General features: G+C 38.4%; 2 protein-coding genes across 4 annotated transcripts in view; one reads left to right on the plus strand and one right to left on the minus strand.

Moving 5' to 3' along the window:
• Positions 1-16,914, plus strand: part of LOC106082180 (peroxidase) — a 135,254-nt gene that overhangs the window by 59,905 nt on the left and 58,435 nt on the right. For 2 of the 3 annotated variants that reach the window (XM_059362553.1, XM_013244543.2), the window contains one exon: positions 12,419-12,456. The gene's annotated coding sequence lies outside the window, so the exon portion shown is untranslated. Of the gene's footprint in view, positions 1-12,305; positions 12,354-12,418; positions 12,457-16,914 lie in introns of those variants that run through there. The other variant, XM_013244544.2, reaches the window with a different exon arrangement.
• On the minus strand, positions 6,308-11,886 carry LOC106082184 (adenylosuccinate lyase). Its single transcript, XM_013244550.2, has 2 exons — positions 11,527-11,886; positions 6,308-7,755 (listed from the first exon to the last, which is right to left on the minus strand). Exons 1-2 carry the CDS (start codon positions 11,662-11,664, stop codon positions 6,448-6,450), a joined length of 1,446 nt encoding a protein of 481 aa, XP_013100004.1. The 5' UTR covers positions 11,665-11,886; the 3' UTR covers positions 6,308-6,447.

The following is a 16,914-nucleotide window of genomic DNA, read 5'->3' on the forward strand; positions in this document are numbered from 1 at the left end:
GTACAATTTATGTTTTGAGGGTAAACAACCCCATCCTTTTTCACGAAGAGCCTTCCTCATTGTTGAGTATTTGTTTCTTGAGAGGCCTAGGTTCAAAATCAGGGCCAGTGCATCTTCCTCCGTGAATTCTGTAGTCGATTTTGGAGTTGGAATACTTTCTACCATTCTCTTTACCCTTTTCGGAGATGCTAATGGTAAAACATCGACAATTCGTCCAACATTTTTTGGTTGTGTTTTTAACAATGCTGTTTTGAACGTATCTTTTATTAAATTTGGCGGATGTGCCGCCAATAGTTCCTCTTGTTTTTTCTTTTTGGTTTTCTCCGTAACTTCGTCGTATGCTTTGCTAGGCCGGCCGGGAATCAGCGGTTTAATTTCAATAAGTAGATCCGATTTCAGCCACTTCTCATACATTTTGAAAAACTTGATTTTTGCGAATGAACATTCTGGCAACCTTCTCTCAAATGATTTGTAGAATTTTTCAAGTTTGTCTAAAGCGTCTTTATTTAGCCTTATTCCATATATGTGGTCCAAAGTGTAAACAAGTTCCTTAAATGACTCCGTGTATGATTTGGAATCATTTTTGATGTCCCATACAATTTTCGAAAGAGTGGAATACTTCAGTATGACTTCCATAACTTATAAATGTCCTTTACGCCTCTACAAAATATAATGAAGAAAATTTGGATTTTGTTCAAATATTTATGCAATATATTCACAATTAATGACCCATTTCAGGTATCAGACGCAATCGTAAAAAGGGGTCCAAAGTGCCTCTTTTTACTTACTCTTCTATAATTATTTACCTGGACTCGAATTTGGTTAAAAAAAATGACAATGAATTTTTTATGGGTAGGTTTTTTCACATTCATTGATACGGTGGATTTCCTGGGAATTCGACATAGCGAAACAGGTAACATTTGTCTGCATCAAATCTTAACACAAATATATATATATATGCAGGTATATTTCTAGGTTACTTTTTATTCAAAAATCATCAGCTTACATTAAAAATAGATGTAGGTACTATACAAACGCACGCCGATGCGAAGTGTTTTCGCTCTAAAACACATATTTTTATTCCAATTTTTTTAAACTTTGGCAGGAGACCTTTTTTTATTCTAACACATTTGTATTGTAAACCCTGGGCAAATCTATCAATGTTTTAGTGTAGGCCCCATATAAGGTTCCATTTCACAAATAGACATTTTTATATAGAGTTTAATGAAGTGTAAATGAATTTTAGAGTAGATAGAATCCGAGTTGAGAAATGTTTTATACATTGTTGGAAAGGTATGAAAATTTCCTTTACGATAAGGTATGTTGCGTAAATATGGCTATAGTGTGTCATGTGCAATTAGGACAACAAAAACAAAATTTGGGAAATTCGACTTTTTTGAAAAATTGACTTTTTTATTGCCGGTTCCATAAAATGGAATAGAATAGAGATATTTCCATGATTCTTTTTGTGTTTTGTAGAAGAAGTGTTACCAAATAAAAGTTTATTTAACATCTTTGCAATAAAATGTGACGTAATACTTGTTTTTTAGCAATGAATATAGCACTACTTGAAAATTGACTTTTTTCAGTATTTTGATCGCTACGATCTCATTTATGGCTAGGATATGGCGAGACATACCTTAAAATGTTGGGAACATTTTAAGCTTTCATTTAAGTTCAAAAAAAGCGAAAAAATCCCCGTGGAACTTTTTTTCCAGTGAGAAACTTTTGAAGTTTAGTAAAAAAATTGGCCATTTTGGTCTTAAGATAACGGTGTTGTTTGATATCGAAATTAGCCAAATTAGCACTTAAAACTTTTCTTAATACCTCGACTTTGTGAAAATGGAAAGAAATGATAATGCTTTGACGGCCAAAGTTTGCGAAAACTTAAAGGAAATGGGAGTATCTTTTTTGAAAAATTTTGCAATTTTTTGACAAAAAAAATATTTTTCATATTGAAAACGATGCCATTTTTAAACCGCCAAAGATATTCACGTGATTCCTTTTGTATTTTATGCACACATATGCTGGCATAATTTGTGTGAAGTATGAAGTTTATAGCTTTAAAATTGACGGAGTTATTTAAAAAACACTGAAAAAAACCAAGGCCAAATTTTCATATTTTAAAATTAAACAATTCATAACTCCTTAACAGTACACGATGGCATGGTACTTTATGCATAAGTTTTTTAGATCTTGTCAAGCTCTTTCTCTAGAGTCCTAAATCATGTAAATCGGTTGAGTAGATCAAAAGTTATGGCCCCCAGAAGCTTGGAGAAGTCAAAAGTGGTCAACTTTGACACCCTGTAGCTCACCCTGTATTAAAGATATGGACCAACAACAGCACTTTTCTGAAAGCCTATGTCCTCCTCTACAAATGTCTAGAACATTTTGTATGGCTAAAATCAACAGATAAAAAGTTGTAGACTTATTTCCAATTTTTTTGCCATTTGGCCCACTGTGCGACACAAAGAAAAACAGCCAAATAACAGAGCTCAACATCAATATTTATTAAGCAATGTAAGTATGCCACAATCTCGTTGACAATATAGAGTTGTTTGCATTTTTGTTGGTATCATATCTCGAGGATGACAATGAAGGCAATGATATTGACAGCAGCTTGTTAAAATCAGGCAAGGGAAGATGATGTTTATTATCTTAGATAAGTGTTTATCATGTGTTCTTTTAAAGGTGATCTGTAGAAAACTTTGAAGGCATTTTATTTTTGGAGAACATTTCATCACTGTTCCAAGAGCATGATCAGCACTCATCAGTCACCACCTTTTCTGCAATCGCCGGATGACCCAAAGCCAAGAAAAGCCTTCCCCTTGGTGCGAAGATGCTGTTCGCATCTTCGACCTCAGCATCGTCAATCAACGTCGATGTCATAACGCGTTCGGGGAATCGTTGCTTCATACAGATCATCTCCAAGACCTTTAGAAAGACCTCTTCCAGAAAGACACATTCCCAGAAACTGTATTTGAGGCTCTTTCGTTGTTTACCGTTTGGGACAAAGTGGATATTAAATGAAAGATATTTGGGCAAAAGTGCCTGAGGCAGCACCCCAACCCCAAAATAACTCTCAAATGGACATATTAGTAGATCGGGACCACATCTCGAATGAAAGATCTTGGAAAATAGACTACAAATGTGATATAAACAATAGGGACCAAGTACCTAGGGATTGCTTCAAAAAGACATGTAGGATGATCGGGGCAATAATAGGTCAAATTAAGGGTCCTTGGTAGTAGAGTACGATTCTAACGGTTGACAGTATCGAAAGTATCTGGTATCAATATTAGGCACCAAACATGGGGTGCCGCCCCTCCCCCAAGAACCGACGGAAAGAACAAGTAGTCCGATTGGGACAGTATGAAACTCAAATAAAACGAGTAGACGAGTAGACGTATCTGATATATTTTGGGGACTAGAGTCTGGGTGGGTTGCCACTCCAAAAGAACATGTAGAATACGAATCTGATATTAATATAAGTGTACAAGTACCTGCCCGGTGCAACATGAGATTCCAAGGTTCTTTGGCCGTGGGGCCAGACTCGCCTCCCAGGTCGGGTACCGCTCCATCCACAAAGGGACATGTAGGCCTATCGGGACAATGTGGGACTTCAATGAAAGGTCTTTGGGAGTAGCGCAGAAATCTTACTCCCACATTTTAAAGTAGAATGCGAATTTTATATCAACACCAGAGACCAAGTATATGTGGGTCACCCAATGGACACATAGGATGACCGGGGCCATAGGTTCTTGGAAGAAGACTTTGGTAGTGTAGATAGAATCTGGTATTAATATTAGGTACCAAACCTGGGGTGCCGCCCCTCCCCCAAGAACCACCGAAAAGGACATGTAGTCCTTTGGGACAATTTGAAGCTCAAACGAAAGGAGTAGACTGCGAATTTGATATTATTTTTTGTGGACTAGTCTGGAATGCTCACCCCAAGTGGAGAATAAGTTGACATTCTCAATGCCAAGTACTGCCAAAAATTAGAAAAATTTTATGTCGGCTGATCGCTTGGCTTAACCTTATTCAGTGAATCCTGGGTCTTGAAGGAATAATTGACTATACAATTCTTGTTTGTGTGTTCCTTATAGGCTCAAAAACGGCTAAACCGATTATCTTGAAATTTTCATATATGGTGCAAAATGGTCCCGTGTTGAAAATGGGTTACTTAATTTTTTGATATCTCACGGGGTGCCGGACCCTCTCCCTTACTCTAATTTTCAAAAACGTCAAATCTCGGAGAAGGGTGATGCGATTCAAGAGTAATATTGCGTGCTTTCTTGTTGCAACCTAAAAACAAAAAATTGGTATCCAAATTTCGGATTGGGTACCTATCCATCCTACCCCCAAAACCTACCAAAAATATATATGGAACAATCCCATGAGGGCCCACCCCCTCCCCAAAATACCCCCAAACAAGATTTATTTATTGACCATGACAATATGGGGCTCAAATAAAGGTTTTTGGGAGTAGAATTCGAATCTGATATGCAAATGTGAGACCATAAATTTGGGGCATCGCCTCTTTCCCAAAACACTCCCCCCCCAAAGAGTATAAATTTACCGACCATGGCAATATGTGGGTCAAATGAAAGGTATTTGAGATTATACAACGAATTTGATAACCAATTTTGGGGCCAAGTGTTGGGGTTAGGCCTCATCCCATAAACTCCCCTTAAACCAATGGCAATATGGGGTTTAAATAAATGGTATGGTATATTAGAGTAAAGCACGATGCTGATATGTTTTTCAGGGCTAAGTGTCTGGGGCACCACCTTACCTCCGAAAAAAACGCTAAATCGGACATACGTATTTATCGGTCATGGCAATATGGGACTCAAATGAAAGGTATTTGGGAGTAGAGCACGAAATTCATACCCACTTTCAGGACCATGTTTCTGGGGGCCCACACCACCCCCTTAACCCTGCAACAAGCACCCTGGGGGGCCATCCCACTCCCAAAATCCCATAAGAATATCGGACTCAAATAAAGTCTTTGAAGAATGGAGTACATCTAACGTCCAAACTTAGATGACCCTAAAACCACCGAGCGAATTCATAGACCAATATAGGAAATTTTTTTGAAAAATAAAATTTTGAGGAAATTTTTTATTAAAATAAATTTTGACAAAATTTTCTATAAAAATAAAATGTTGACGGAATTTTCTATAAAAATAAAATTTTGACAAAATTTTCTATAAAAATAAAATTTTTACAAAATTTTCTATAAAAATAAAGTTTTGACGACATTTCTACAAAAAATTAAATTTTGACGATATTTCTACAAAAAATAAAATTTCGACGATATTGTCTACAAGAATACAATTTTGAAGAAATTTTCTATAAAAATAAAATTTCGTCGAAATTTTCTATTAGAATAAAATTTTGGCGAAATTTTATATAAACATAAAATTTTAACCAAATTTTCTGCGAAAATAAAATATCGTTAAACACAATTAGTTTGCCTTCAACAGAAGATGAAGCAGAAAGTGATGCGAAGACAAGTTTTAGTGTAACTCATCAATTAAATTCTCGTAAACGGTTAGTCGGAAGCAACCGAAATAAAGGAAATAAATTGAACAATCAAAAATAATTGTTTCCCAGACCTTAGCCGAAACTATTCGACAAGTCATATAAAAAGGTCAACTACAGCCTCAACAAATCAAAAAGAAAATATCGACAAAATTTTCTATAAAAATAAAATTTTGACGAAATATTCCACAAAAATAAAGTTTGACAATCAATTCAAAAGAACTGAAATTTCAAATAAATTTTCTATACAATAAAATTTTGAAGATAATTTCGATAAAAATTAAATACGATAAAATTTTTTATATATAAAAGTTCTAAAAAAATTCGTTAAAAATAAAATTTTTAACGAATTCTTCGATCAAAAATAAAATAAAGTTTGACAAACTATTCAGAAGAACTGAAATTTTTTATATAGAAAATTTCCAAAAAAAATTCTGTAACAATAAAATTTTTAACGAATTCATCGATCAAAAATTAAATTTCAATAAAAATTTTTTATAAAAATAAACTTTCACCAAATTCTTAAGAAAAAATAAATTTTCAAAAAAATGAAAAATTTAGACAAAATTTTCTATAATTTCGACATTGTAATTTTAAATAGATTACCGTACCAACACCTAGCCACTGCCAGTAAATAGAACCCACAAATGTGTTACTACCTTAAATGACGCAAATGTTAGCAAAGATTTCCTCCTCCCAACAATTTTTTTAATACAACTTATGATTGCAATCACTCTCTTATCAATGAAACAACTTGCAATGATTTCTAATCAATCTGTGTTTTTTTTTTATTTCATCATCCTAAAAACAATTTTGCATTAAAGCCAAAACAAGAAAGAATTCAAAACATGATGCACACGTAAATAAGGCATTTTAAATATTTATAAAAAAAGAAACCATTTAAATATTCAATTGTACAACTTTAATATTCTTCACCACATCCCTGTATAGGTCCAATACCACTTGAACTTCTTCCGTAACAAATTCATCAACCTGTTCGGTGGCGCGTCCCGTGAAAGTTCTAGCATCCAATATAGTGTCCAATTGATTGATGATGGGAGCAAAGTAGGGATCCTTGCGCACCCGATCCACCAAGTCGTTGTCTTTGCCATGTTGCTTGACTTGAGCTCCAGCCTCTTGGGATAGAACTCGAATCTTTTCATGGCAAATTTGGCGATCACCTCCCGCCTTGACCATGGCCATGATAATGTTTTCGGTGGACATAAAGGGCAACTCTTGGGCTATATTGCGTTCTATAACCTTGGGATAGACCACCAGACCTTGAGAAACATTCAGCAGTGTCAGCAGAGCAGCATCTGCGGATAGGAATCCTTCCGATAAAGTCAAGCGACGATTGGCCGAATCATCTAGGGTGCGCTCCAACCATTGGGTGGCATGTGTGTTGGCGGCATTCGAGAACAATGTAATCATATGGCGGGCCAAGGCACAGCAACGTTCCGAGCGCATGGGATTACGTTTGTAAGCCATGGCCGAGGATCCAATTTGTGTAGATTCAAAAGGCTCTTCCAGTTCCTTGCGTGAAGCCAAAATTCTCAAATCCGAACACATTTTGTGTATGCTGGTACCCAAGCTAGCCAAGGCGCCAATTATTTCCACATCCACTTTACGCGAGTAGGTCTGACCAGTCACTCCATAGGGCTTGGCAAAACCAGCCAAGTGGGTAACTTCCAAATCCAGCTGCTTAACCTTGGCTCCATCTCCATTGAAGAGTTGCAAAAAGGAGGCCTGTGTTCCGGTGGTGCCCTTAACACCACGACAGCGCAAATCATTGCGGCAACGACGCAGGGCACGTTCATCCATTAACAAATCCTGTAGCCATAGACAGGCACGTTTACCCACTGTAGTCAGCTGAGCTGGTTGCAGATGGGTGAAACCCAATATGGGTTGAGATTTATACTTTAAGGCAAACTCTTTCAGGCAATAGATCACAGAGGCAACACGGGGCAAGAGTAGATCCAAAGCATCGCGCAGGATGATCAAATCGGTGTTATCACCCACATAACAGGAAGTTGCTCCCAAATGGATTATAGGAGCGGCCAAGGGACATTGTTTGGCAAAAACATGAACATGAGCCATAACATCGTGTCGGGTCAAACGCTCTTCGGCTGCCGCAGCAATGAAATCAATAGAGTTCATGTGGGCTTGCATTTCGGCAATTTGGGCATCGCTTATCTCCAAACCCAAGCTCTGCAATTTAGATTGATAAAAGGTATTGAGCGATATGGGAGTTATGTGTTCAATTCACTACCAAGTGTCTGTTCATGGTATTTAATGAAGGTGAAAGTTAAGTTAGATAACAAACACATGTTAAGAAAGTTAAGTTAGATAACAAACATTAAAATGCAGGTTATATACATTTGTAATTTTTACAACAAAATGTTTAAGCATACTATGCAAAAAATTATACAGGCAAGTGCAAATGGTTTGAGGTTGCATAAGAAAACAAAAACAAGAACACGTACATACAAATATATATTAATGGGTAAAAACACTTACAAAGTTTAAAATTCTTGTATTATGACAAACGGACTTAAAGAATAAATACTCCAGAGATTTTTAAAAAAGATAAGTTTCGAAAAACACAAATAAATAGTTATAGCTATTGTTCAGGGTAAATTTCCCAATTAGAAATGTTTGCCAATGTCTTTCATTACAAATTTTCAAAGTCATATTCGTAAGTTCCATAACTATACCACAAAACATGCCGATAAGTTTTTCACTAATCCTTTGAATGCCTTTAATTCGATTGGCACACCAAAATCAGCTCATTTTGTCAAATGGTTTTTTGACCACCAACATGTAATTTAAATGAAAAGATTGTTCTATGGGTTAAAGAAATCACCAGCTTCAGACAACCAAACCATTGATAGACGCGTGTCGATGGTTGGCTAGATTACCATATTCAGTACCATTGTGAAGTACAATATATCCATATTGTACTGAAAATGAGGCCACCGAAGCGCAGAGGTGAGCATATTCGCCTATGACGCTGGCGTCTGGGTCTCCGAGTCGATGGATAGCCTAGGGCGAAGTTACGACTGCCATCCGTGGCGCCAAAATTCAAATCCAAGGCGTTGGGCCTCGACAGAATCTCTACATTGATGTAGAAGAATCTGGATTAACTTGGAGTTGAGTACCTTATTACTGTCCTCAACCAATCTTTGAACACTCTTATAGTTCCCGATGTCTGGAAAATGGGCAGAGTGATCCCGCTACTGAAGCCAGGAAAGGACCCGGGTTTGGGCGAGTCGTACAAATCGATTTCCCTTCTTTCACCAGCAGCAAAGACGCTTGAGGCATTACTCTTCCCGAGCCTCGTAGGAAAATTTCCATTCGCCGAGCATCAACATGGATAACGAAGACAGCATAGCACAACAACTGCTTTGCATGCCATCACCTCACACATTGTCGTGGTTTCAATCAGTGATAGGATGGTCCTTGTGGCACTGGACCTATCGAAGGCATTTGACAGCCATACCAAACTATTTGAGGAAATCTCCAGCACGTCTCTCCAGGCAGCCCTGAAACGCTGGCTCGTAAATTATCTGTGTTGTCATCAGTCATTTGTGGAATTTAGGGATAAGAAGTCGAAGCATCGTACAGTGAAATAGTGAGTTCTCCAAGGGGTGGTAATATCTCCGGCAATCTTTAACCACTACCTATCCTCCATTCCGTCCACAGGTGGCGCATAGTGGAATGCTTTATACGGAATAGCTGCAATGGCAGTCGCGGAAAATGAGCGGTAACGAACGGAGAGTCTTAATGAGAGGCCGAGCGGCACCGGCTCTTGCACAAATACTGCGAGTTATTGGCGCCTTAAAATAACCAATGGTCACACCGTTCCCGCGGCGATCGGTCCTTTGGACCGGAACCACTTTGCTCCCCTACAGGAGCTTGACGAAAATGTGTACAACAATGTACAATAACCATGGTATCAGGCCCCTCACACATTGTTGACATCTGCTATAGGTTAAACGTCTACCTCAACGAACTTGCCTCATATTTCACTACAAGAGATCTTAAGATATCTGCCTCCAAATCTTCAGCCACATTGTTCACTACAAATACGCGTGAGGTGAATACTGAGCTGACTGCGATGGTCAATGGAGAAATGATTCCGACCATCATGTGACCCAAAATACTTGGCGTCAAACCAGAGTGGTTTTGGCTCAATTGCGTTCCGGCAGATGCAGCCGCCTCAACTCCTACAGAGCAAGGATCGATGACGACGTGCAAGATATTTATCCGGATTGTAACCAGGAACCGCTAAGTCTAAGCAATACCTCTTGGGTTTTTATCGCAGGGACCATCTAAATCATCATCTTGTGAATAGGCATTTACCGCCCAGAAGTCTTAAGGTGGATCTATATTATCAAGAGCGAGAGGTTGACAGATAGATCAAGCGGCATATCAAGAAGTCCAGACAACATCCATGCAGATACGGTTAATGACATTCAGATCTATCAGAGTCCTGCTCTACTACTATGAATGAATGCTGCCTTACCACCATGGATGAATGATGCTCTATCGCCATGAAAGGCAAAGATCCCACAATCCCATGGCAGAGGGTTGACCCGATGAAATCCATCATCGGCAAGGTCTGCCGTCTCGGTGTACAACACACTACTACAACAACAAAGATCCCACACAACTACGTGTACATGCTGTCTAAGCAGCACCTATATGGCTGCTAATGCAGAGTCCATGAAAATCACCATCTTATGGATAAACATCCACCGCCAAGACAGATCAAGGTGGATCGACATAATGATAACCTCTAGATCAGGCGGCGTTTCAATCGGATCTGGATAGCATTCAGGCAGACACCGTATCAGAAGCGGTGAGCAGCTACCGAGTGCATAAAGTCCTGAAGAAGTTAGCCTCATTCGTCAAACTACAGTAGTTTGGCTCAACTCCTACAGAGCTGGGATTGATGAAAACGTTTTGTATGTATCTCCCTATTGTAACCTGAGGCCACACGCATTTCGTAGACCTAGATACTTAACAAAACCCAGCAGGCGAATAGATAAAAACCAACATACTGCTACAACAACAGCAACAAAACCTCGCTCCCAAATAGTAGCCGAATCGCTACAACCACATGAAATTATATAGCTATGGCAACAAAACAACTGTGTCAACCAAAATAGACCCTTAGCTATTTTTTCTATCATAATATTAGATTTATGCAAATATACCTACACGCTTTTTACCAACAATCGACTACTTTATCTACCAAAAGGGTAAAAATGTGTTACGTAGGAATCGCTGAGCTTAATATTTGAATCAGACAGCACTAAGTGATATGTTTGCCCCAGTTCCTTAGTGGAATGTTCATGAACACATTTTCATTTTCAGGCATCGCTGCAGCTCATACCTACGGATCTTAAGGAAGCATAATAGTTCTGGCTGCAAGAGAAAAATTAACTTAGTTAGGCAAATCACTGACGATTCAATCCAACCTTAAAAGCACCATAAGAGGAAACATCATCCTCAAGATCTGTGTAATCTATGTTTATTTCAGATTCGTATGGTCCAGCCAACCTAATTCTTAAAGAGCACAGATTCTTAATCCTATGTCGAACACGTTTACCAAATAAACAAGAAACGCATGATACTCTGAACATCTTCATATGGCGAAAAATCACATTGAATTGCTCCCAATGACCCTGCTGCAGAGGGATAATTATTTATATACCCTTGAAATTTTTACTTGGTATTTACTAAACAAAACCTAAAATTTTGTCTTGCTCTATTTGAGTGCAACAGGTGTGAGTAAAAATCCCAAATCAAAGCGCCAAAACAAGACAAATTAACTCAAATTGTATTTCATCAACATAAAGTCATTTCACAATGTCTTTCTGCCTCTGCCCCTGTGGCAGTCTACAGCAAATTTCTAAATATTCTATGGAGTATTTATGTAATCCGCCTGGAGTTGAGAAATTAATAAACACTTACCTTCTCTGCTTGGGCTAGCCATATCCATAGTTGTCGCCAGGTGGAAAACTTTTTCTGGTCACTGAACAGATATTGCATTTCCTTGCTGGCATAGCGTGAGCTAAGCGGTGATTTATAACCTTCATATTCACTGGTCATGTTTAACAGAAAGTAAAATATGTATGTATTTTCACAAAGCCCGAGACAATTTGCGTTCGAATACCAAACCCGACACGAGACAAATGCAAGTGATCAAATGTAACTAGAAAAATGCCAATATGCGATTTATTACAAATGGAAATTTGATTTTTAATTAAACTAACTGGAGGAGGTGAATAAGGCCAGCAAATGTACACGAAAAATGTGATAAGAACTCCAACAAACACGAGAATAACAAAAACTATGAGGGAAGCCAATCAGAGAAAACAGCTGTTTCAGCCGGCGTTGCTGTTGTTATTCCATGTGAGTGCAATTGTGTGAGTGTGTCAAAATGGTGGGGATGCTTTAGGCGATGGTTGGACAGCCAAGCGACTTGCGACTTTTGCAGTTTAATAGACTTATTAAAACAATTCTAGTACTTATTAAAAAAAGAAAAGAATAAACCTCTAAAAGCCCTAGAAGCGATTTGCAAAATTTTTAGTTTTTTAAGTTTTTATAATTACATTTTCAGAAAAATTTGCATTTTTTGTCTGCCTGCTTTATTTCATTTGAATAGGTGTGTCTTCCTGTATGTTTGTGCTTAAGATAAACATTGTATTGCATACACTGAACATACCACAGGGCTGTTCAGTTAGTTTAGTTGATTTTAAACGTTATCAAGTCAAAATGCTTTTTAACAACAGTGCAAAGTTAGTTATTGTTATTTGTTTCTATTTTTACTTGAATATAATTATTATAACATGTTTATTTTCAGGTGCTGCTCTATTCCAAAGCTGTCCTACATAGTAAAAGGTATGTAATGACTATTGAATATGCAGCATACTACTATTATGCATTGTTCAATAGACAGGTTTTAATTAGAAATTGCATGTATAACTATGTTCAGCGTCCCCAGGGTGGTCCATGTACATATTTTTCTAGCAATTCTGTTTGTAGCAAATGTATGGGGTGTCCCGCCATGACATTTGATTATTTAATTTCTGGGTTTGTTTCCCATTCAATAGGAGCATAGGTTCGTCTTACAACCACTTTCTAAAGCACTCCCACTTGTGCCCAATGATATATTCCAGCTTTATTATAATTTCCCGACAATGCTTTGAGTATAAGGCAAACATTACTACATTATTGGCTAAATTGAATTGCGGCCGAGAAGTACATATGGACATATATACATATAAAGACCTCAGAAGAGTAAAGTGTATATGAACATAGTCCCTACCAAAGTATTAAGATAATTGCTGTAAAATCTTCATTACTGGTAGTTTAGAGAATGATTCATTCTCAGAAATTTGGTTGTTCCAGTTGAAGACAGGGGATCCTGTGTAGTATGCAGAGCGAATATCATGGATAGTATCGTCATCTGCGTCTACCAACGATTTAACTCGGTCTGTATGATAAGGTTGCATTCATTACACCATCCTAGTGGATAATCTACAAAACCGCTCTGTATGAGGACGTTGTATGGGAATTGGTGAGCTTTTGACTGATCGTTGTAAATCGTTGTTAAGTATCCAAATATTTTTCTACTTATCCCAAGGAGGAGTTGTTGTGGTAGCCACATTTTCATGTGGAGTTGGCGATACTCATCAAGCTCTTGTAGGCGAGCAAGCTCGTTGCGGTCCATAGGACCGATTGCAATACAGCAGAAACGATAAAACGAACAAGTAAAAGTTTTGGTTGTTATGGGAGTTTAGATGTTACAAGTTTTCAACCCAGTTGGTTGAGAATTGCTCTCTTTATAAGCTCAAGAAATAAAATCGGGAGGTCGGTTTATAAGAGAGCTATATTGGGTTTTGCACCGATTCGAACTATACTAGGGACGGATGTTGAAGGTGATAGCGGGATTCATTGTGCAAAATATCAGACAAAACGAATGAACATTGAGCTTTCTCGGGGTTTAAAAAATCTTGGGGAAGTCGATTTGTATGGAAGCCTTATCTAAAAGTGGACCAATTTTGTCCGTAAACAATCCCCAACGTGGCTGGATCGTCTACAAATGTTATGATGATCAATTTAGGGTGACAGATCAACTTGATAAGTAGTAGTTGTATTTGCTCCACATGTGAGCAAGGTCCTTGGGTGCCGGGCCATAGGGGGAAAGAAAAGCAGACCATTTGGTAGTGAAGGCCAGAGAACTGCCGTCAACAAACTTAGTTAACCCTAAGCTTTTCGGGTCGACGCAGTCCAAGTTAAAGGCGTGGGCTACGAACGCGCATGTAACACTGTGAAAAATCCTATGGGGAGATCTGGATTGTGAGAATACGAGGCTATTACGGAAAGGACGAAAGCAGGAGGTCAGTATAACTTTCGGTATCATAACAAGACACATAGGACTACGAGCTTACTTATGCACAATCGGTGCGGCAAGTGATAATATGTGTGGGGCATGTGGAGAAGACGATGAGACGTTGGAGCGTTTCCTATGTCATTACCCGGCTTTAGGGGCTAACAGACACTGGCACTTAGGTGGGGACACAATACTAGACATAAACTAACTAAGGGGCGTAGTATGGAAAACAATAGGGGATTTTGTAAGCAAAACGGAATTCCTGACCTACATTTTCTTTTTCGAGGTTACCTTTTAGTATTTAGAGCCCACAACAAACCGATTGCTGGTTTAGGTGTTGTCCATATTGGCATGGGGTAGATTAATATCAGCACCCTATTTTCAACCTAACATAACCTACTAAAAGATGCATCTGGTAAACTTGGAATCTGTTGAACTTCAAATATTTGTCTGCAGAGGGACACCCCAAGGAAGAGTACTCTATGCCCTACTTTGGAATATAGCTATTAACATTATACTATTGACTCTGGGAGAAAACCGATTTAATGGGGAGTTTCATGGCAATCTTAGAGATATGTTTCAAGATGCTAGTGGAGGTTGTCCTTTTCAGCAGGAGATACAAGTTACCCACAGCGGCAGCTGTCTCCTTGGGAAGGAAATGTTCCATTTACTAAAAGTGCAAAATACCATCCAACATTTTGTAATGTGAAGAGACAAAGGTTGGAAGTTTTAAAGCGTGTCATGCACTGACTGCATACTGCAGTTGTGACAATCCCATGGCAGCCGGTTGTACATACCGGAATGACCCGATGGACCCGAACAACAACAACTGCAGTTGTCAGCCCTTTGATGCCTTATGGTAATGTGGTCTAATGCACGGCGATTTAAAAGTCCTCCCACTTTTCAATACTTATACATCTCCAAAGGATGGCTTGTTTGTGCATCACAGTCGCACCGGGGATGACTTTAATGCTACACCTAATGGCTAGAACCCGCAAGAACATTGGAGAAGGGGACGCCTGAGAAACACATGGATCCGCTGTATGAAAAGATTGTTGGAATCCATCCATATATCTTGGAATCAACTCAAAGCTTTGGCCAACGAAAGCCTTGATGACCTATGTTCACACTGAATTTTTTATACCCACCACCATAGGATGGGGGTATACTAGCGACCCCATAAAGTATATATATTCTGGATCGTCTCGACGTTCTGATTCGATCTAACCATGAAATTACGGTAGCGTTCGAACACGTAAAAAGCCATATTGGTTCAGATTTGGATATAGCTCCCATATAAACCGATCTATCGATGTTATTTCTTGATAACTGTGCCATATACAGTTCAAATCAGTGAAGAACCCAAATATAATTTAAATCGGTCAAGAACCTGATATAGCTCCCCTATAAACCGATCTCCCGATTTGACTTCTTGAAGCTCTGGAAGGCGCAATTTTTATACGATTTGGCTAAAATTTTTATGTATTTTGCATGTGTTCTCCTATGAAATCTAACAACTGCGTCGAGTACGTTGTAAATCGGTCTATAACCTGATGTAGCTCCCATATAAACTGATCTCTTGATTTGATTTCTTTAGCCCTTACAACCCGCATTTTTGATCAATTTAGCTACAATTTTGAACATAGTGTTTTGTTATGACTTCCAACAACTGTGCCAAGTACGGTCCGAATCGGTCTATAACCTGGTATAGCTCCTATATAAATCGATCTCCCGATTTGACTTCTTGAGCCCTTACTAGCCGCAAATTTTGTCCGATTTGGCTGAAATTTGGCAAGCGTTGTTCTGTTATGACTTCCAACAACTATGCCAAGTACGGTTCAAATCGGTTTATAACCTTATATAGCTCCCATATAAACTGATCTTCAGATCTGACTTCTTGATCCCTTACTAGACCCAATTTTGTGGCAAGTTCGGTTCAAATCGGTCTATAATATGATATAGCTCCCACATAAACCGGTCTCTCGATTATCCTTATTTGGTTCCTAGAAGCTTTAATTTTTGTTGGTTTGACAGAACATGGTATAGAATGAAATTACGCCCTTCAACTAAATTTAGTTTGTATAAATTTTTAGCAGAATCCATGGTGGAGGGATCCAAAGATTCGGCCTGGCCGAACTTAATACGCTTTTACTTGCTTGCTATTGGTCATAACATATGTATTCAAAAACCTCCCTGAAGGGCGCAGATCAAAAATCATCAATTTTGAGTGCCGGGCCACAAAGATATGCTAGGGGAATTGTACAGTAGACGAGCTTGCCAGAATTAGAACTGTCCTTGCTGTGCGGATGTGAACATTCATAAGTTATTAGGCACTTTGAAGTAATCCGGTAGGAGCCGGAATTTACTAAAATGTCAATTGAGTCCGATTCCAGACTGCCACTAAAACATAGCCAAAAACACTCGAAATTTCCATGTTGCTTAGATAATTTGTAAATTTTATTCAAGTAAAAAAAAAAGTAGAAAGGCGTTAAGTTCGGCAGGGCTTTGGATACCCGCCACCTCGGGTATATATGTAAACCACCTTTTCGTCATAATCCGGGGAAAAATAAATATTTATGCCTCTATAGCAGCTATATTGAAATATGGTCCGATTTGGACCAAATTCGACACGGATATTGAGTGGTCTAAGTAGACAAGACATTGTTCAATTTTGAAGAACCAAATATTGTTCTTTTTGGTAGCCATAGCCAAATATAGACCGATCTGAAGCATATACGACAAGGATGTCGAAAAACTTATCATAAGTCAGTGTCAAATTTCAGCGAAATCGGATTATATATGCGACTTTTATGGAGTCAAGACTTAAAATCGAGAAATCGGTCTATATGGCAGCTATATCCAAATCGGAACTGATCTGAGCCTAATTGCAGAGGGTTGTCGAAGGTTGTCACTGTCCCAAATTTCGACGAAATCGGACAATAAATACGCCTTTTATGGGCCCA

This window comes from Stomoxys calcitrans, chromosome 2 (genome assembly GCF_963082655.1).
Source record: "Stomoxys calcitrans chromosome 2, idStoCalc2.1, whole genome shotgun sequence".
NCBI lineage: Eukaryota > Metazoa > Arthropoda > Insecta > Diptera > Muscidae > Stomoxys > Stomoxys calcitrans.